The 21,024-nt window shown below is 41.8% G+C and overlaps 2 protein-coding genes across 8 annotated transcripts; both read left to right on the top strand.

Annotated features, from left to right (window-relative positions):
* Positions 1-996: 996 nt before the first annotated feature.
* On the top strand, positions 997-16,401 carry klhl2 (kelch-like family member 2). Of its 6 annotated transcripts, none has more exons than XM_061770488.1 (15): positions 1,003-1,452; positions 2,912-3,031; positions 3,346-3,452; positions 3,524-3,645; positions 4,065-4,227; positions 4,522-4,631; positions 4,697-4,813; positions 6,518-6,667; positions 6,743-6,860; positions 8,481-8,678; positions 10,296-10,397; positions 12,604-12,807; positions 12,886-13,026; positions 13,215-13,358; positions 14,075-16,401. In XM_061770488.1, exons 1-15 carry the CDS (start codon positions 1,385-1,387, stop codon positions 14,101-14,103), a joined length of 1,893 nt encoding a protein of 630 aa, XP_061626472.1. In that variant the 5' UTR covers positions 1,003-1,384; the 3' UTR covers positions 14,104-16,401. The 6 variants fall into 6 exon arrangements, with proteins under 6 accessions (XP_061626476.1, XP_061626477.1, XP_061626475.1 ...); XM_061770489.1 differs by having other exon boundaries at positions 1,004-1,452; positions 12,679-12,807; positions 14,075-16,400; XM_061770492.1 differs by lacking the exons at positions 12,886-13,026; positions 13,215-13,358; positions 14,075-16,401 and adding exons at positions 11,691-11,812; positions 11,929-11,970 and having other exon boundaries at positions 997-1,452; positions 12,604-12,742.
* Positions 16,402-17,277: 876 nt separating this feature from the next.
* msmo1 (methylsterol monooxygenase 1) lies at positions 17,278-20,981 on the top strand. 2 transcript variants are annotated; one of them, XM_061770485.1, is made up of 6 exons: positions 17,278-17,409; positions 17,828-18,100; positions 18,592-18,740; positions 18,834-18,960; positions 19,067-19,221; positions 19,804-20,981. In XM_061770485.1, exons 2-6 carry the CDS (start codon positions 17,846-17,848, stop codon positions 19,994-19,996), a joined length of 879 nt encoding a protein of 292 aa, XP_061626469.1. In that variant the 5' UTR covers positions 17,278-17,409; positions 17,828-17,845; the 3' UTR covers positions 19,997-20,981. The 2 variants fall into 2 exon arrangements, with proteins under 2 accessions (XP_061626469.1, XP_061626470.1); XM_061770486.1 differs by having other exon boundaries at positions 17,382-17,404.
* Positions 20,982-21,024: the final 43 nt, after the last annotated feature.

Genomic DNA, 21,024 nt, shown 5'->3' with positions numbered 1-21,024 from the left:
ATATATATATATATATATATATACATTGATAAGTCCGACTGTTTGACTTGACTTATCTCCCGTTAAGTCATTATAGGGTGCCGTTTTGTATGTGGAACATGACTGTTTTATCTCATGATTGTGTGTGTGTGAGACGGTAAGACCAACCTTTTGAATTCTTTCAACTTTAAGTCATTTTTAGATCTCAGTTGAATGCGTGTGGTTGGATAAATTCTACTTAATACACTTGTCTATGTCCAAAAATAATAATAATAATTAAAATTATTTATTATTTGTTTCCCCTTCCTCTTATAATGTTCAGATTTTTCTTTACAGAATGACATTTATTTATATTGTGACATTAATGAAAAATGACTATGATTTTTCTCATTGTCTTTTATTTTATTCACCCATTTTTTTCTTTGTAAATACTTTTTTTCTTAGTTGACCACTTTTTTGTAAAGAAATTACATTTTTTTCACATATTATTGAAGAATTTTGTTTAGTTTTAGTTTTCTTGAAAATTATAAAATTCTTTCTCATAATACTGTGACTATTCCAGTAAAATCCCATCTTTTTGTCATAAAAGGATTTATTTTACTTATTTTCCTCATAATAACCATTATTTTTCCGAATTACTTACTCCTCCCAGTATTGCATTTCTTTTCTCTTAAATTACTTTTTTTAAATGAGTGTAATTGTGACTATGCTACAATCCCCCTTTTCACGTGATATTACAATTTTTTTGTATAATTTTTTTTCTCATTTCACATTGCATTTTTCTTGTAATATTTTTCTCCCCAATTTTTTGATACTCCCCCTCCCCTTGTTGAGATTAAACATGTCTTGTATTGTGAAAAACAAATCTGATTATCTATAGATAAGAGATAGATATTAAAAATATACATCCCCAACACTGCATACACTCAGTATAAGGTGGGTGACAACGTGGTGCCCACGCACTAACGGACATTCACCACTGTGTGACGCTGTGCTTTCCTTGAGCGACTCATTGTAGGCGTCTCGAGAACCCTCTTTGCCGACATGTCTCCTCTTTGTTTGTGCGTCTCGAGCAGTAAAGAGAATGGAGGGAAAAAAACATATTATGTAGCTTCGCCCGTCCTCTCTCACACAAACACACCCAGCAACGAGGAGGGACACACGGGGGGGGCCACATTAAAAAAAACCTCCCCTTTAGCCTTCCAGTCACTCCCCTTGTCCGAAGTTGTTAGCTTATCAGGTGGCTACTAGCTAGCTCCCTCTTCTCCTCCCAGGCTAGCCGGCTCGCCTCAGCTTCCGTGTCCGCTCGCAGAGTCACCGCGGTCGGGCTCCAGTGTAACTAACCACCCCGCCACCACACCCGCGACCCGGGACCAGGAGGACGAAAACACCGCGCGGGTATGGAATGGTGCATGCCGCAGGGCCAAGTGTGCAGCCGTTGAATACAAGCGGAATGATGGACACGCATCCACTGTAAGTAGAACTCGTGTGTAATGAAATGAGAACGTGTGTGTTGACGTTTGCTGTTGACGTGTGACGGATGGTGCCGCATTAGAGGCGGCGAAAGAAGTGCTGGTGGTTGGAAACCCGCATTAGCATCTTCTTGCCGAGATGTTTTCTTGTTATTTGGGAATTGTTTCCACCTTTTTTTTTTGAACGGCTGTGTGGGTGTGCCATGTGATTTAATTGAAGGCAAATTAATGACACGAGTGCTTCCAGAGCATTTTAATTTGTGCTATTTGTGCATCGTGAGGCATTCCGTTGCTTTGGAATATTTTTTTTTTTTTTTTTTTTTTTTTATACAAATCTATATTACTATTTCTAATTTCTACTACTATTTTACCACTAACCCCACTTTGTTGCACGTATTTTATTTCAGCAGAAGACGAATGCGCAGTTTCGGTTTGAGTTTAGCAAGCTCTCAAACTCAAGGCCCGGGGGCCTTCTTCGGGACACTACATTATTTCATATGGACCTTGGAAGCTATTCATGTGCATTTACTTCATGTTTTTCTGTATCAAAGTCTCAAATTGTCCTCATTTTTAAGAGCATTGAGAAATGGAAACAATATTAAAATAAGATAGTTAAGCATTTGGAGCTTTTCAACTGTATGAAAACCAAGCGAATTTAAGAAAACACAAAATGTTGGCAAAAAAACCCAAAAAACAACAAAATCGTGTCATGCATACAAATGTACACCCAGCCCACATGGTCTTATAAAACACCAAATAATCTAATAATTCAGCATACACATTTATATGGTTCCACAGTCATAAAAGCCCTCTGAGGGAAACCATAACTACAACGTGTCCCACAACAAAAATGAGTTGGACACCCCTGGTTGAAATTGTCTTCAGCAGGTTGCGACGGAGATACAGAGCGACTGGAAGAGTCAGCAAAAGGCATAGAAGTGGACATCTTTGAAAATGTATTGGTCCGTTCATGAGTCAATGACATCAGCACGTTGCAACAAGGATACAGGAAGGCTGAAGGAGTCACAGAAAGGCATAGAAGTCCTCGCAACTTGTCAGGGATCAAACACGTGTTGCGAATTTTGCCATTCAGATACTTGTTAGACAATGGCAAGTTGTGCAAAAAGTACTGAAACATTAAATCATTGGACTTGTGTTCAAGGTTTGCAACAGGTCCAATTGACCTGTAGCGGTTACAGTGCATTTTAGGTTCAGTCTGAAATTTCACCCGAAAGCCCAATATCCTGAACATGCACAGTATAAAAGAATACTGTAAATACTTGTGCACAAATTGATACACTGTCCACATTTATTATATTTCCCTCATATAGTGGCCTGGGGAGGCTTCACTCAATTGCAGATGAGGGAGGAGGCGGGGTGTTTGTTTGTTTCTGTAATGTGCGATATGGAGTGTGACTTCATCTCTGTTGTGTATTGCAATGCCTGTGTGCATGTTACAGGTGCACGAGGCTTTGTCCACAAGCTCTGGACAAAGAGGACGGCGCGGAGAGACAAGGTGCGGTCACGCTCAACCCTCGACACATGAGGAAGGCCTTCAAAGTCATGAACGAGCTGCGCAGGTACTACTACTAAGTCACTCCACAAATGTCTTTTGCTCATTGAGCTTGTTTCGTAACTTGTTCAAAGCCGCGTTGACAGTGCCGAGAAAGCGTAGTAGCTTCCGTCCAACACGAAATCTCAATTTTCCAATAATCCGTTCTTAAAACTGCCACTTCATTCTTAACTCTGTAATCAAAGGACTTAAAAAAACCCACAACATAGTATGTTGAAAATTATTTCATATGTTGAAAATGATTGATTTGAATCTCTTCTTTTTTCCACAAACATCTGGTGTGTGTTGACTTTCTATCCATTGTATGTCCTTCACCCACAGTCAAAGCTCGTTGTGTGACGTCACAATCGTAGCGGAGGACGTGGAGATCGCCGCTCACCGCGTGGTGCTTGCCGCCGGGAGCCCGTACTTCCACGCCATGTTCACAGGTACCCTTCCATTCCTTTGACACCTTTTTCGAGGTTCCCTACGAGGAAGCAAAATGCTTTATGTGCAACAGGGGAGATGACGGAGAGCCGAGCCAAGCGCGTGAGGATAAAGGAGATGGACGGATGGACTCTGGGACTCCTAGTGGACTACATCTACACTGCGGAGATACAAGTCACAGAGGAGAATGTGCAGGTAGGACATGCAATACAACAAAGCGGGGGGGACGTTCCAGACCCTGGTGAAAATCTGTGATTAAAAAAAAAACAAAATCTAATTGTACCCCTCCTATACACTTTAAACCCATTTAAACATATTAGAACATACTTACACTTATTAAAACGCACTTTTTAAAGTATTCCTCGGAACCTGTCGTCACTCTCTCGCTGTCATGAAATGGGAGACTGTCATATAACATCACTTTGAGGAAACAAAAAGAAGACTCTCACTTGCACAGTTCTCAAAATAAGACGCAAAGTGTGCTTGCTTCAAGCTGTTCATCTGTCACTCTCTGTTGAAGTTTACTGTGAAACTGACAGGACTGTCGGGCGATATGTGTGTGTCTGTCTGTCTGTTTGGGCGGATGTGCGTCTGTGCGCGCGTGCTTGTGTTAGGCTCTGCTGCCGGCCGCGGGTCTCCTGCAGCTGAATGAGGTGAAGAAGGCGTGCTGCGACTTCCTGAGCTCTCAGCTGCACCCGTCCAATTGCTTGGGCATACGCGCCTTCGCTGACCTGCACGCTTGCTCGCAACTACTCACGCAGGCCAACTGCTACGCAGGTGCTTTAGCTGCTTGTGTGGGTTTAGTTTTTCTTTGTGTATTTTTTGGGGGGGGGTGTTTTTGTCATTGTTTTTTGGGGTTAGTTTTTTTGCCGCTGTTTTTTGTTGGCAACTAACTTCAAAGGGGCTCAGCAGTTAACTCTTAAATGTCAATGTGAAACAGTAGCGTCTATGAACTGAGATAATTACACGTACCTGTTTTTTTTCTTACGGGAGAAAAGGGGCATCTATTTTAGGCAGGCATTTAATTTGCCGCACGTGCTGTGTAACCAAAGGTTCTTGTTGTCGTGTCAGAGCAACACTTCACTGAGGTGGTCGGCAGCGAGGAGTTCCTCAATCTGGGCATGGAGCAGGTTTCCAGCCTCATCGCCAGCGACAAACTCGCCATTCCCACAGAGGAGAAGGTACGCACACGCAACACATGCACACTGGCGACGGTAACGCACCTGACGTTGTTGTGAATGTGTAGGTCTTTGAATCGGTCATCGCGTGGGTCAACCATGACAAAGATGTGCGCCAGGAGCACTTGGCCCACCTCATGGAGCACGTGCGCCTGCCCCTGCTCACCAGAGAATACCTGGTGCAGGTATCACCCCAGTCTTTAACTACTATTTATTGATTGATTGATTGATTGATTGATTTTTGAGCGACAACTTGCCACATTGGTTCAAGTTAATTTTTGTTTGTTTTGAAGATTTTCAAGTGTGACCTCAAAATGCTATTCGGCAAAAACTGCCACTAGACTTCAGTTCGACCAGCATATAAGGATTCACTTTGGGTTATCTTTTTCTTTGGCTTTTCACAGCCCTTATTCCAACAGAAAAAAAGACAGTGTGACAGTCAAGAATGCTAAAATACTATTTTTGTTTTGTATGTGTGCTCGTTTTTTCTTATTTTTTTGTTTTGTTTTTAATTCTATATTTTTTTGCCTTGTGTGGTTTTGTGGGACTTGTATTTTGTTTTTGCGTCCAATTGTGTTTTGTTTTTATTTTTCGGTTTTTGTGTGTGTTAGTTTGTTCATATTTGTTTGTTTTGTTTTTGTGTAATTCATTTCCCCATTTTCTTGCCTTTTGAATTAATAAATGAGATGCCGTCCCATTCTCACCTGCTTAGCGGTTTTTGGTAGAGCGACAGAGGTTGCGCACGCAGTTGTTCTGCCATAGTTTGAAGCATACATGCATCCCTTCAAGCGACGCCGCATGCTCAGACCGTCCTCTCCGTTCCGTTTAGGAAAGTCATGTTGCGATAATAGCAATAACACTAAAATTGGCCAAAGAACATTGCTTACTAAGCTAATATCTACTTCCATTATTTCCTAAATGGGGCAAAATGGTCAATCGGCTTCACAAAATGGGTGCAGATAGTGGCTCCACTTCACAGTGGTACCTTGACTTACGAGTTTGATCCATTCCGTGACCAAGCTCGCACAGTAGCTCAGTTTACTCTTACAGTGTATGAAATCCATTTTCCACATTTAAATTTATTTAAATGCAATTAATCTGTTCCACCCCCCCCCCCCAAAAAAAAACTGTGTTTTATGTTACCTGTTGGTGAGGTAGTTCAGTAAAGAGAAATGGCAATGTATTGTATAAAAACAAAATAAAATATAATAAAAGAGAATGTAAAAAAAATAAAATAAATAAACTGGTTTTATTAAGTGTATTTTCCGTACGTAATGTAGTATTTTGTATGGGAAGTGTGCCTTTAAGAGGCGTGCCACAGTGAGTCGGCACTGCTCCTTGCGAGTGGTCTCATTTTGTATTTCATTAGCCTAATAGCATAATTGCCCAAGTCATGTTTGAACATTTTTGGAAAACAAGAAGAGTCCAGTTCGATCAATCCAACTTTTGCGGATTATCGTGACCTGAATGACTGAGAATCCAGTCAGACCTATAGAAAAAAAGACCATTCGTAGCAAGCACGTTGCTATTTTTTATTGATATTGTGACAGTAAGCTAAAGAGGTATTACGCAATGATGCTTTTATGCTTTTAGACTAGCGATGAGTGAGTTGAACTGTTTGTCCCGTTCAATGAACAGCTGAACGTGCCTTTGCAACTGTGGCTTTCCTTGCCCACATGCGAGGGGGCATTACGGTGGCTTTTTTCCACTTCATTCGAGCGGCAACGGATCTGAAGTTCGTAGCTTAGCTTTTGGTTTGGGACACAAAGCAAAAAAACAAAAAACAGTCACAAGTTGGGGCATAAACCAACATACCACTAGAAATGATCAACTCCTGAAAATACATTCTATCAACTGATTTATGGATATCTTTCTGTTTATGATGTCAGCGTGTGGAGGAGGAGTCCCTCATCAAGAACAGCAGCGCGTGTAAGGACTACTTGATCGAGGCCATGAAGTACCACCTGCTGCCCGCTGACCAGCGAGCGCTCATGAAGACGGCACGCACGCGCATCCGAACCCCCGCCTGTTGCCCTAAGGTAGCAAATAAACCAGTTTAACCATCACATTTGGAGAAACAAAACGTCTTCACTCCACCTGCTGCTTGGGTTCAGGTCATGGTGGTGGTCGGCGGCCAGGCGCCCAAGGCCATTCGCAGTGTGGAATGTTACGACTTTGAGGAGCAGCGCTGGTACCAGGTGGCCGAGCTGCCCACCCGCAGGTGTAGAGCAGGTAGTAAGCTAAGGAGGCTAATGCTAATAATAATAATAGCTTGCTTGCTTACTATTAACACGGGATCCAAGGATGCTTGTTTAATAAGCTTTGATACAACGCAAATTATTCACAATTAATTATGATACCCGGTTTGTTGTTGGCGGCACGGTGGACGACTGGTTAGAGCGTCAGGCTCACAGTTCTGAGGACCCGCGTTCAATCCTGTGTGGAGTTTGCATGTTCTCCCCGCGCCTGCGTGGCTTTTCTCCGGGCACTCCGGTTTCCTCCCACGTCCCAAAAACATGCATTCATTGGAGACCCTAAATTGCCCGTAGGCGTGGCTGTGAGTGCGAATGGTTGTTTGTTTGTATGTGCCCTGCGGTTGGCTGGCAACCAGTTCAGGGTGTACCCCGCCTCCTGCCCGATGATAGCTGGGATAGGCTCCAGCACGCCCGCGACCCTCGTGAGGAGAAGCGTGACAGAAAATGGATGGATGGATGGATGGATGGTTTGTTTGTTGTTATTTTCCCTGGTTTACATCAGGGCACCATTGTAACTGACCCATAGGCTCCTTATTAAAAAAAAAAAAAAAAAAAAAAGGGGGTACACCAGCTAGGGAATTACTCAAAAAAACAACACGTATATAAACAATTTGTCAATTCAATCAGTGCTCTGTATCAAATATAAGATACGTCTTATGGTACAAGTTTATTCAAACACAGTAACCTAAGTTAAATCACTGCTCTTTATTAAATATAAAATACATTAAACACGTTTTTTTTTTTTTGTTACATCACTGATCTGTATTGAATATAAAATGCATCTTGCAAGACAAGATTGTTTAAACGATTTCTGTTGAATCACTGCTCTGCAGTAGATGCAAATTGCACATTCAAGATTTTCATGTGCACAGTAAAAACACAACGGTAACACTGAGAAATTCAATTCTTTGCTAGTCTTCCTCCTATTATACAAAGAATGTCAAAGATAAAAAAGAACATTTTATAAATATATAAATAGAAAGCCCCCATAACTAAACAATGTACATAAGAACAATTTCCAAACAAAATACTATCCATGCTTCCATTTTCTGAGCCGCTTATGCTGACGCGGGTCGCGGGAGTGCTGGAGCCTATCCCAGCTATCTTCGGGCAGGAGGCGGGGTACACCCTCAACTGGTTGCCAGCCAATTGCAGGGCACATACATACAAACAAACAACCATCCACTCACATTCACACCTACGGGCAATTTAAGAGTCTTCAATTAACCGGAGTGCCCGGAGAACACCCACGCAGGCACGGGGAGAACATGCAAAGTCCACACAGGCGGGGCCGGGGATTGAACCCGGGTCCTCAGAACTGTGAGGCAGACGCTCTAACCAGTCGTCCATCGTGCCACAACAAAAAACTAAAGGACTGTATTGAAATTTGGCAGTAGCTATAGTAGTATTGCTAACACATGAAGATACATGTTTGTTAAACACATACTGCTCTGTATTAAATATAAAATGCATACGGGGAGTTAAATTTGTTGTAGTCCATTGCAGTCTGTTTTCAATATACAAGGCATTGAACACAATATTTCAGTTGTTCAATGTTTCAAGGAATATTTGTATTTGCTGTGTGTGTTGTGTTCAGGCGTAGTGTACGTGGGTACTTGTGTTTATGCCGTGGGGGGCTTCAACGGTTCCCTGCGTGTGCGTACGGTGGACTGTTACGACCCCTTGATGGACCGCTGGACAAGCGTCAGCAGCATGCAAGACCGCCGATCCACACTAGGGGCCGCCGTGCTCAACGGCCTTTTGTACGCTGTGGGGGGCTTCGACGGAAGCACAGGTACCGTCATGTTATCGATACTTGGAAGGTGCTGTGCCATCAGATGGTTTTTCCATTAGTTTTGATCATCTTTGATGTCCTATTATCTGGTTTGCAAGCTAATTTTGGTTTAAAATGGCCAGTCAGTCATATTTCTAGCTATTGCCTTTGGTCTTTGTATGCCTGGCAGTTGAGACGATTGCTTTTTCATTATTATGGGACATGTACATGAGCTTTGCTCTGATTGGATCACTCATCTTCCCTAATTTCTATATGGGAAACAGCTCTGATTGGCCATTGGCCAATGCTGATATCTCGCATTCATAGAGACCTCGCATTCATTTCTGTCTTGCTGTCATCGTGAATCAGAATTCACTAAGCTTTGGATTGTTCGCCCACTACTCACAAGTCCCGACCCACAGACGAGGGGACGTGTCACGTGGGTGAAGTCAAAGAGAGGAGGATATTTCGAAAGCGGGCCCCATCTGATCATTATAACATCACCGGCGTTCATCTATTGCGCATATTGGCAACAGTGACCGCAGTGCATTCAGCAATAGTTAAGTATTGTTGTAAACCAGAATACATTTGCTTTTACATGGCCCGGTGGCGTGGCAGCTGCCCGGCTGGCTCGCTCGCTTCAAACTCGGAAATGCAATTCCAGTCGTGTATGAAAGTTGATTTAACGAAGCGTCCTCCACGAAATAGGCCTGAAAACAGCACAATTGTGGTTCTGAAATGCTTAGCAATTTCTCCTCAAATCAATTGAAGCCATTTATTCAACTCCTCTGAGTTTGGCAGGTGATAAAAAAAAGTTTAAGCTTTGCACCAGACGCCGCTTGTCACTCAGCACGTTTTCCCAAGATGAGTGGGCGTGTAGCAACCAGGAAGTAGGCAGATACTTGACTATGATTTGGCGAAACCACATCGATTTCAAATCCTGTTGTTTGCGAGCAGTAGTATTAGTGTTCAAAGACTCTCACGTTAAATCGACAAACTGCATGGATGTCAAATTTAAACCAGGTCAAACATACTCATTTTGACCTATATTATGATGCACGAAACAGGAGAAAAAAATTGGATTCTGATTGCATGGTACCCTTTGAACTTTGCGGGCTTAAGGCGAACACAAGCTGTTACGGACTATTGAACAAGCTTCACATTTTATTTCATTTGAATTTACAAATAATTATTCTGGGCTTTTTTTAAAACTACATTTACAGCATTTTTTTCAGACTTTAAAAAAAAAACCTCATTTATTTAAAACAAATTTCCATTGACATTAACGTTTTTCACTTAAATCAATATTATATTGAAAAATATTAGTTCTGTATCTTGCTATATTTCTCCTTTATAGGGAAATGTACAGTGGGTACGGAAAGTTTTGTCCCGTCAATATGGTGTGCTGTGGAAAAAAAATGAACTTCAATGATTTTAGCAAATGGCTGCAATATAAAAAAAAGCGTGAACATTTTAAGGGGGTCTGAATACTTTCCGTACCCACTGTAGAGAGAGATTTACTCGAGCATGAAGCATCAGTAGTCTAGCTGGATGGAGCAATCTACCTCTATCTCGCTTGTTGTTTCTGCCTTGGCAGTGGCTTCTCTTGCTCAAACTTGTTGCCGTGCATCTTGGCAGGTCTGTCCACCGTTGAGGCGTACAACGCCAAGACGGATGAGTGGTTCCACGTCTTGCCCATGAGCACGCGGCGTAGCAGCGTGGGAGTGGGTGTTGTTAATGGTGAGTGCCAGTGCCCCAACATTCGAGGCCAAATTTGAGGTACGAGCGAGCTTCGGCTACGCCACCGCTCGAGTGAAATGAAAAAGAGTTTAAGTACATTTAAGGTACTCTAATGCCCTCGCATGTGGGCAAGGAGGGCAAGTGCTTCCGGCTCTTTATTGAACAGGACAAACAGTCAAACACACAAATACAAAATGAGAACACTCGCAAGGAGCCGCTGTAGGCCACAGCTCACACCGAGACACTCACACGCAGACGAACCCAGCCAACCTGACTCCAGTTCCTGCTGTCACGCACTAGGCCACGCCCTTAATGGCACACATCCAACACATGACCATAACAATACGTACGGTAAAAAGGCTTTGTGAAACCAGTTTATTTCTTTCCATTGTCTTTTTTATACAAAATACATTGCTACAGTGGTAACCCAATTTATGAGTGAATTGACTTGTTTTTCAAGACACAAGCCGTCGCCCTACTGATGATGATTCTTCTTGTTTTGCTTTGACTTGCAAGCAAAAGATGAGTTCCAAGTGCTAGATGTTGGCAGTGAACATCACAGCAAGCAGCAGTTAGGCAGGTAGTGAAGAATTCTTCCAAAAACGCTTGCACCTCCTAGGTGAAGCTTACTGTCAAACTAAGCATATAACAAAGAATGTTACACGTGTGTTTAATAGGGCTCAGACTCGCGCTCTAAATCCCGATTCGTTGACACTGACGAATGACTTCCGAATCTGAATCGATTCGTTACTCCTTTTAGTATTCTGCAATAAATGGCACGTTATCTGCGCTTTATAGAGGCTCACATTCACGCACACATTCATACACCAATGGGCAGCTGCTGCCAGGCCCACCGGGAGCAACTTGGGGTCAGTGTCTTGCCCAAGGACACTTGGACAGTGGGCAATCGAAGTCGGGATTGTAACAGCTGACCCTTTGCTCACTGGACAGAAACAGATGTCAAATCTGACAACAAATGAAAAATCCAATTTGATTATTTGAAAAGCATCTGTTGAACTGAAAAGAGTACGGTGGTGCGTTTTGGCTACTGCTTCTCTCTCCAGAAAAGTTTGTCTTTGGAGTTTAAAATAGCCTACTTTAACGTTTTACTTGAACTTTAACCAGCATCCCTCGCCGTACCGTGGCCCAAAGTAGAACCCGTGTTGCATTTGCGCCTGTCTCAGCTGGCCTGTCAATCCTCGTTGCCTGAGACCAGCTGGCTCTCGTCATCTGCCACGCTGTTTTGGGTCAACTTTGTTCCATTCATTCTGCCGCGGTCTCCGCCCCCTCTAGCGATGACCGCTTTTCCACTTTGGTTGTGGCGCTGCAATGAATACCCGCGCAGCTGCTCGGGCTCAGCGACTAGATGCCTCCTTATGCGGAGATCTTCGTCTCGCTGTTTGCATCTGTGATCCGTGAGTGCAAAAACGTACTTCAACAATGCGCAAACACAAAAACAATGCGGTAATTCAAAATTGCGTTGACAATAAACAGGCTAAAAATTATGAAATATGTTTGTCTTTTTTGGAAGTGAATGCAGGGTGACCGCAGTTGCAGCTATTGTCAGAATAAAGTAAGTGGTATGATATTGTAAGCGTTGTTATGATTCGATGATTGCTTTTGCAGGCCCATTTGTCTCACCACTGATTTGTGCTGTGCACAGCTCTAGTATTTTACCAAACCACAGAAATTAGGAAAGTCTGCGAGCTTAATGCTAACACAATGCAAAACCCAAAATACAGGCTACCGAAACTAGCGTTGATGTTGCAGTAATTGTAACCCTGATTTGAACATAAGCAGTATCGCAACATATGTAGGCAGATGATATAGCAATACTCATATTCTCCATCCTCTGCAAATACAGATTTATATTATTACAACTTACTGAGCTTAGAAGAGACCATCATCAAGTGTTTATAAATTGCATAAATGATGTATTGGCCAAGACACGCACACCAGAAGGAGCCGCACAATGTCAATTGGTATTGAAGTATGAAATCATGATGCACAAACTGTTTAATTCTTTACATTATATTGAATTATGTTATTACTGTATGGATTTAAAAAAAAAAAAAAATAGTGTAGAGTGCTATTTGTCTTATCAATAAACGTGTTGGTATTTTTTGGAGGGCTGGAACAGATTAAAGTCATTCCCATGAATTTTAAGGGTGAAAGGTGATTTGTGACACAGATGTTTTGTGTTCAGAGCGTTGTCACGGAAGGGATTCAACTCCTAAGTCAAGGTACCACAGTGAAGGTAGGTATTTTGTGTATTTGTCAGGGATCTTGTATGCCGTTGGTGGTTATGACGGGGCCACCAGACAATGTCTGAGCACCGTGGAAGCCTACAACCCCAAAAGCAACACGTGGAGCTACATCGCCGAGATGGGCACGCGACGCAGCGGTGCAGGTGACCTTTTCTTCTTCATCTTCCGCCCGTATGGTTTTGCCCTTTTAAACATGAGATTTTTTTTTTTTCCTGTGCCAGGCGTGGGCATGCTGAAGGGTTTGCTCTACGCCGTGGGCGGCCATGACGGCCCCTTGGTGAGGAAGAGCTGCGAAGTGTACGACCCGGCCTCCGACAGTTGGCGGCAGGTCGCCGACATGAACATGTGTCGCCGTAATGCAGGTGAGGGAGCGCCCCGCAATGGTATCGATAGCCAGCTTTAGGTCTACGTACCAGTACACTCTTTGTCGTCAATAGTAAGACAATCCGCCATATGCGGAACGTCATGTGACTAACCCGGATAGGCAGCAAATCCTCCGCTATATAACGGTTGTTGCTTCGGCGGCCGCATGATGTTTCGTGTGTTGCAGGCGTGTGCGCTGTCAACAACCTGCTGTACGTGGTGGGCGGCGACGATGGCAGCTGTAATTTGGCGTCGGTGGAGTTCTACAACCCCAACTCGGACAAGTGGACACTGCTGCCCAGCTGCATGAGCACGGGACGCAGTTATGCGGGTGGGTTGTACAAAATAAAGCATTTTTCATGGTAGGATTAAAGACAATCGAATGACACGTTCTTCTTCCGTGAGGCGTTTTAGCCAATAAGAATCCTGAAGAAAGTTATTTCTTTGAAAAGGCACAATAATCACAATGTTGTTGTTGTTTTTTGAAGTCAACTTTTTACTTGAGACTTTTTAAAAAAACTTTTCTCTGAAAAAAAAATATATATATGACTATAACAATGTGCCCCTTTTTTGGGGAAACACTTTTTGTCACTAAAAAGGAAAGTGTTTTGTTTTTTTTTTTAATGAAAAAAATAGTACGTATTGTTTAGGACGGAAAAGTAAAGTATTAGTATTAAGTATTCTCTTGAAAAATAATTTTTTTTCTTTTTCTTTTTTAATCCTGCCTTTTTTTCCTGACTTTTGGAAAGTTATGTGGTTGATTTGATGTTTACTGTCACAGTACACTTCAACTGGGAGTGGCAATAAACAGCTTGAGGGCCGGTTTTTGGAAGACTTGTTCACAATTGCTTGTTGTGACCCATGCATCCATGTCATTTTGTTTTGCTCTCAAGTTAAAGCAAAAAAAAAAAAAACATCTGAGCAACGGCTCTTATCTCAAAGAATTCATAAGTCAGGTCACTTGTCAATCGAGGTAGCACGGTATGACTTTTTCCTCAAAAAATGACTTCTTGAAAACAATAATTTGTCCTTTTTTTTTATTGGTAGGTGTGACTGTGATCGACAAGCCCTTATGACTGCCAGCGACGCCTGTCGCTGATTAGAAGCCGAAGTTGCAGTTTCCTGCTGAATTCTCATGGGGGATCTGTCGTCGTCTAACGCGACGTTTGCACGTTGCTCACTGACGTCGACGAGTGCCAAGACAGTGGTGACGACGATGAAGGTGATGATGTTGGCCACTGAAGATTTTTTTGCACATAACGTGAGCGTAGGGAGGGTTTGAACCTGTGTTTTAATCCCGTCACGGGCGGGTGGACAGGCGACCCGGCCTGGCCAACAAGGGGGTGCGGCCAGGCACCGTTGCCCAATGACTACTGACACGAAGCTACTAAAAGTGCTAACATTTGCTAGAGGGGAGGCTGCTGCTCTCGAAGTGGGACTATGAAAATCTTCTCATCGCTGGAGTGTCTTTGCGTATTGATGCGCTTGCCTTCAAAAGTTCTCCATTGCTTGTGAGCCTGTGTGCGTGTATTTGTTTGTGTGTGCATTTTGAGTCGACCGCCGCATGAATGCACTGTGCTTGCCCTCTGATCTTTTGAGAGCGTTCAAGAGCGCCCGAATGTTTAACGGCTGGCCGCTTCCTCCTTCCTTTTCGTGATGCCTTTAGCGTCCTAAATGGAAACAGTGACGAAACATAACAGTGGATGTTTCGAAAGAGGAACACCTTTTGCCGTACCCGACAGGAAATTAGACTTTTTCTCCCAAAAAAAAAATAGTTTTCCTGAAAAACAATGCTTTATATATATATAAAATACTTTTTTTTTTTTTTTTTTTTCAAAATTGTTACATTTGTCTTGGCAACAAATTTGACTTTCCTAACAAAATTACTTTTTTCACACAAGAAAAAATTCTCCCCCAAATCTTTTTGTTAAAATATTGGGGTTTTTTTGTCCAATTTTTATTTCAACTATGGCATTTTTTTCCCCTGGGAAAATTACCTGTTTTTCCCACAAACAAAATGACATTTTTCTTGAAACAATACAAATTTCTCCCCCCCCAAATTTTTCTAGGGGAAAAAAAAAATTCTCGTAAAAATAATTATCATAAATATAACTTTTTTTAAAACATGAGCTTTTTTTTTTCTTGTAAAAAAAAAAAAAATAATAATAATAATAAGACTGTGACATTCCTAAAAATATAGATTAAGTTTTTTTTTTGTTTTTTTTTAGTTTTTCACCAAAATAATTATCTTCACTTTCTCCCCAACAAAGTTTTCTCAAAATAGACAAGAAAAATAGGACTTCTTGGAAAAAAGAAAATAAATAGGGAAAGAAATAGCCTTTTTTTTTTTCTTTAAAAAAAAAAATGGGACATTTTCTGCAAAAAAATACACCTTTTTTCCTCTAACTTTCACTCAAAAATATGAGGGGTTTTTTTCTGGAAAAAAATATGGAGAAGAGAAGCCTTAGTGAAGCGCGTTGCCAAACGCATGGCAGCCTGAAAGGGGGTGCTAGGTCTTCTGAGAGGTCGTACAGTATAGCACGTGCATTACTGTTGCTCGGCAGCCAAGTTTTTGCTCACTGCATGTGCTCCCCCTCCCCAATGGACTAACCCTACAAACTGACATGTTATGAATGTGCCAAATTTCCAGCTGCATCTTTAATTCCCGAAAGTGACCAAACTCTTAGCATATTTTTTCTCCCCTCCTCCCTTTCTAGTAACTGCTTTCGCTGCATATGTTTCGTCAACTGTATATCGAGGACTGTCGTGTAGGCTTAATGACTTTGGATATGTTTCACACTACATGTTTTGTAGAGCATTATTAATAAATCATATGCTTCTTGTATTTAAAAAAAAAAAAGCTGTGAAATGACATCGTGATCTGTTTTTAATAACTTTGCCAAATCAGTAAACTATTTAAATGGATTGTCTTGTACTTATTGTCCAATTTCTGTAAAAAGCTGACACACCCCTTTTCAAATGCCAGGTTGTTGGGATAGAAAAAATGAGACCAAAATAAATAATTTTGAGACTTTTTTCCCCCCCATGAATGTGGTCTACAACCTGTTCAGCTCAAATGGGGGAAGAAAAAGGAAAGAAAAAAAACTTTGGACCTTGTGTGGCTTGTGCCATGAGATGTGAGTACAAAAATGTCCTGAAAGGCTTACTAGAACATCTGAACTTTATTTGGGGTTAATTAAAGTACTTTTTAAGGGGGAACCTCGCCCCTTATGAAAGCCATACTGGACTTCTAATCTTTAAGAGCGTTTGAGAGCACCCGAATGTTAAATTCTTGGTTGCTTGCTTGTTCATGATTTTTTGTCCTGTCTTCAGCACCGTTCATGGACGCAGTGACAAAACATTGAAGTATGGTTGGTCCTACAGAGGAGTATGTTTTGGCATACCTGATGGAAAATACTGTAAAACTTTTTTCTCGAAAAAATAAGGCAAATTGTTTTATTTTTTTTTTCTCACCCCCCCCCCCCCCCCCTTTTCTTGTAAAATGACTTTTTTTTTTTTTCACTTCTTGAAAAATAAGGCTTCCCAAAAAATGTTGCCAATATTTTTTCCTCAAAAAACAATCTTTTTCTAAGAAAAGAATACAAATATAAATAAAAGGGATTTCCTTTCTCCCAAAACAGGATCTTTATCGAGGAATGACTTTTTATTTTTTATTTTATTTTTTTAACAAAATATGCTTTTTCTCAGCCCAAAAAATATTTTTTCTCAAAACGTGATCTATTTCCTTTAAAAATGTGATCCTTTTTACCAAAATAAATATTTTTGTCTGAAGAAGACTTTTTCTTCACCCACAAAAACTACCCCCCAAAAAACGACTTTTTCTTGATAAATGTTAACTAAAAAAATTTTTTTTTCTTAAATTTTTCTTTCTTCTGAAAAAAATACATCCTTTAAAAAATATGTGACTCAAAAAGTAAGATTAAACAAAAAGGACTTTCAATGAAAGAATATTAAGTTTTCTCCATAGTCTAATAAAAGGCATTTTCTCTAAAATAAAAAATAGGTCATTGTTATTAAAAAAAAAAGACTGCTTTTCTTATTTATTTATTTTTGTATTTGTATTTTTTTAATACAGGTTTACGTATATCTAAAACTTATGTCCTCATAAGTATTTATGAAGGTGGAACCTCCCCATTTATGAAAACCTTATGAAAGCCGTGCTTTACTTCTGATTGGCTGTCGCTGTGGAGACCCTCAGTCTCACTATCATCGCTCCATGTGGCCGGCCAATCGGAAACGCTGCTCGGCCCCTTGACGTCACCCTGCTCTCCCTGCCGGCCAATCGGAAGGTCGTTCTCTTGAGTACTTGACGCGCGAGGCCACCAGGTGCACACACACAAACTGCTCAAGTCCGCGGTAAGGTGAGTGCTAACAATGCTAACAAGCAGACGTAAACGTTTATTTCTTCTTTAAAGACTAAAACGAAGTATAACCTCGTGAATTGGCATCGTTAGCGGTCAAATGTACAATCATACGAGCCTCGCTCGTTAGGTGAACTGGAAGGCACCCATTATAGGCCGTCATTTGTCATTAAAAGTGAAATATAATATAAGCGATTTTATTTTTAAAAAATGGTCAAACGGGAGGAGTAATTCATTTAGTTTGTGTTTTATTGATAACCTTTTGCATGTTTATGCACTTTTTAAAATGATACAACATAATAATGTGTAACAACATCATTTTTTTTTTGCTGGATCCCCAAACTACATCCTGTGGACCCTGGGTCGTCCAGGGACCCACTGAAGCTTAAATAATGTAGCCTGTCTCTCTGCATCGCAGTCACCCGCTTCGTCCGTCATGGAGGCGAACAGCACGGCGAGCATCTTGCGCTCGGCCTACCTGGCGGCGGAGTACGTGGATGCGGTCTTGCCCGGGAATCCCTTGCAGCCCCCGCTCAAGCACGCGTGGGCCTACATGCTGGACAACTACACCAAGTTCCAGATCGCCACCTGGGGTTCGCTCATCGTGCACGAGTTCATTTACTTCCTCTTCTGCCTGCCCGGTTTCCTCTTCCAGTTCCTGCCCTTCATGCAGAAGTACAAGATCCAGCAGGTCAGCGTACGAATGTAAAGTTTCATACTCGTCGCAGGGGGCACAGGAATCGAGCCCTGCCACGAATAACAACGATCCGTCAAGAATTGACCTCCCCCTCGTCATTATGTATCGATGCCACAAGATGACCGCAAAGCACTTCGCATAGAGAGGATGATGAAGCACCAGCACCATGCATCCAGCATGTGCACAATCATCAATTCATGTTACAGAAACTGTATGCAGTAGTTCAATTATTCAACACACACAAACTACTCTCATATGAGGCTCATCAATATGATTAGCTAGTATATTCGCTTAAATGACATATGCAGCGCAAACTGACGTGACATCACACATGCCACAAGATGGCAGCCAATTAAATGAACAGCTGAATTTTTTTCAGCAAATAATGAAGGATAGGTTCCGCAAGGGAAAAAAAAGCACAAATAGGTGAATTTGCAAATTCTGAACTGCGATCGCATCATGGGTTAATATATGCGTGCGTGCAGGACAAACCGGAGACATGGGAGAAGCAGTGGCGGTGCTTCAAGATGTTGCTGTTCAACCACTTCTTCATTCAGCTGCCACTCATCTGTGGCACGTACTACTTCACCGAGTTCTTCCACATCCCCTACGACTGGGACTCCATGCCGCGATGGTCAGCGGACGGACCGCTGTTTGCATGGAGGCATTTTCGTATTGTGTGTATTACGGGGCTGACGTTGACATGATGTGTCGATGTGAACTCCAGGCCGTGCATCCTGGCTCAGTGCTTCGGCTGCGCCGTGGTGGAAGACGCGTGGCACTACTTCCTCCACCGACTTCTCCACCACCGCAGGATCTACAAGTACATCCACAAAGTTCACCACGAGTTCACCGTGAGTCCTGTAAACAGCCTAAACAACAACAACAAAAAATTCTACTGTACATCCGGCGTCCTTGCTGATCGTTCTCGATGTTTTTTTTTGTTTCTCCCCCTGTCAGGCGCCGTTTGGCATGCAGGCCGAGTACGCCCACCCCGCCGAGACCATCATCCTGGGCGCCGGATTCTTTATCGGCATCATGATCTTCTGCAACCACGTCTTCTTCCTGTGGGCCTGGGTGGCCGTGCGCCTGCTGGAGACCGTCGACGTGCACAGGTAATCGTCTTACCGTGACGTCGCGTGTTTTCCGAGGCCAATGGTTCCCAAAGTGTGGGGGGGGGGGGCAGGACAAAAGAACGAATGAAAACATAAATACAATAATAATTAAAAAAAATTCCATGTTTTAAAACCCATTTTTGCAGTGAGACAATTTTTCCAAAATGCATTAATTGCAATGTTGAATATTAAAAAAAAAAAAAAAGTAGCCTTTTACACTGAAAATAATTACGCAGTTAAGGTACTTTCAAACATTTTTTTGAAAAACATTGAGGTTTGTATTAATTACAATGTCTGAAATAAGCTGCAATGGACTGAAAATAAAATGTGTATGTCTGTCCATTTTTTTAAAATTGTATTTGATTAAATTTTCTTTTGTGGGTGCAAACATTTCTTATGAATCAGGGGGGGGGGGGTTAAAAAAGGTTATATTCAGCACAATAAAGTTGATTTAAAAATGTTTTTCTCCATTTGATTTTATGACTATTTATTAGACAATATAAGAAATTGCATGAAACCTTTTTAAAAAAAAAAAAAAATGTGTTTCCTTTTTAAGCACATTGAAATTGTTTCCATCCCCAGCGGGTACGACATCCCGGCCAACCCTCTGCATCTGCTGCCGTTCTACGCCGGCGCCCGTTTCCACGACTTCCACCACATGAACTTTGTGGGCAACTACGCCTCCACCTTCACCTGGTGGGACAAGCTGTTCAACACTGACAACCACTACAACAAGTACACGCACCAACAACGAGGCCACAAGAAGACGCAGTGAAAACAAATCTGATCTGGTTTGAATCCAGATCGGCGCGTTTGTGCCTCTGTCGTATTGTGGTCTTCCGTTTGAGCAGAAATACAACCGTCAATATTCTCTTTTTTTTGCCTGCTGTTTGCTCTTGAAATATTTCCATATGTAGTATTTCAGCAGATAGTAGTGTTTGTCTACTCAAGTGCAGATGGGCTGGGCACTTTGGGAAAATAGGAACCCGTTAGCGCGAACCGATCCCTGCCACGAATAGCCAAAATCTCAGAGTAACTGACGCCCACCCAAAAAAAAGTTTGGAATTGCCAATGAAGCTCTTCCCCTTACGTCAACATAGTTGCTGGGCACCAAGATGCCACCGGATGGCGCCAAAGCATTGTTTAATTCATGAATGTGTTTATTTTGAATGAAACATGACTGGCCTGACCGAGCACACAAACAGCAACTAGGTGTGTTTTAAAGCAAATAACAGAGAAAAGGTTCGCCCTAAAAATCGGAGAATGTATGAATGCTGAACTGCAAATAAGAGAAAATTGGACATTGGAGTTTATATCAAGGACTAAGAACGAAGAAAAGAAAAAAAAGATGGAACGCATGAATCATCATCAGAGAGACTTAAACGTGCCTCCATTGGTGCTGCTGTTTTGGTTAGCAACAGAGTTCAAATGAGCTCCAAAGTTAACACTTTTACCTTAACGTGTGAACAAGAGTTTGCTTTTTTTCTTTTGGTTGGGGTTTTTTTTTTTTTTGTTTTGGTTTTTTTCTTGATGTGTAAAGGCAGGCATGTATTTGAGGAAAAAATGTTTATGAGTCTTGAGTGGGTGGATGTCCACTATTTGAGGAAATACAGTATGTGAGGTGAGATGTTTCTGTATCGACTCAGCACTTGTAATTGTAAGCTTCTGCTCAGAAGATTATTTTTATATCAATATATCCCACAAAGAAACCCTGATATATATGTGTGTTCATATTGGAATAAAAATATGACTATGTCTGATGATGTTCTCTTTTCCCATATGTGTATATATTGTAGGTTTTCC

Source organism: Phyllopteryx taeniolatus, chromosome 4 (genome assembly GCF_024500385.1).
Source record: "Phyllopteryx taeniolatus isolate TA_2022b chromosome 4, UOR_Ptae_1.2, whole genome shotgun sequence".
Classification (NCBI taxonomy): Eukaryota; Metazoa; Chordata; class Actinopteri; order Syngnathiformes; family Syngnathidae; genus Phyllopteryx; species Phyllopteryx taeniolatus.
The sequence above is the reverse complement of the archived record's forward strand: the minus strand, read 5'-3'. Positions and strand labels throughout refer to the sequence as shown.

Bases quoted from the DNA above. Each gene is read 5' to 3' on its own strand.
- klhl2 (XM_061770488.1), top strand. From the start codon at position 1,385: ATGGTGCATGCCGCAGGGCCAAGTGTGCAGCCGTTGAATACAAGCGGA. The intron at 3,032-3,345 runs GTACTACTACTA...CTTCACCCACAG, and splicing joins GTCATGAACGAGCTGCGCAG to TCAAAGCTCGTTGTGTGACG. The intron at 3,453-3,523 runs GTACCCTTCCAT...TATGTGCAACAG, and splicing joins CTTCCACGCCATGTTCACAG to GGGAGATGACGGAGAGCCGA.
- msmo1 (XM_061770485.1), top strand. From the start codon at position 17,846: ATGGAGGCGAACAGCACGGCGAGCATCTTGCGCTCGGCCTACCTGGCG. The intron at 18,961-19,066 runs GTGAGTCCTGTA...TCCCCCTGTCAG, and splicing joins AAGTTCACCACGAGTTCACC to GCGCCGTTTGGCATGCAGGC. The intron at 19,222-19,803 runs GTAATCGTCTTA...TTCCATCCCCAG, and splicing joins GAGACCGTCGACGTGCACAG to CGGGTACGACATCCCGGCCA.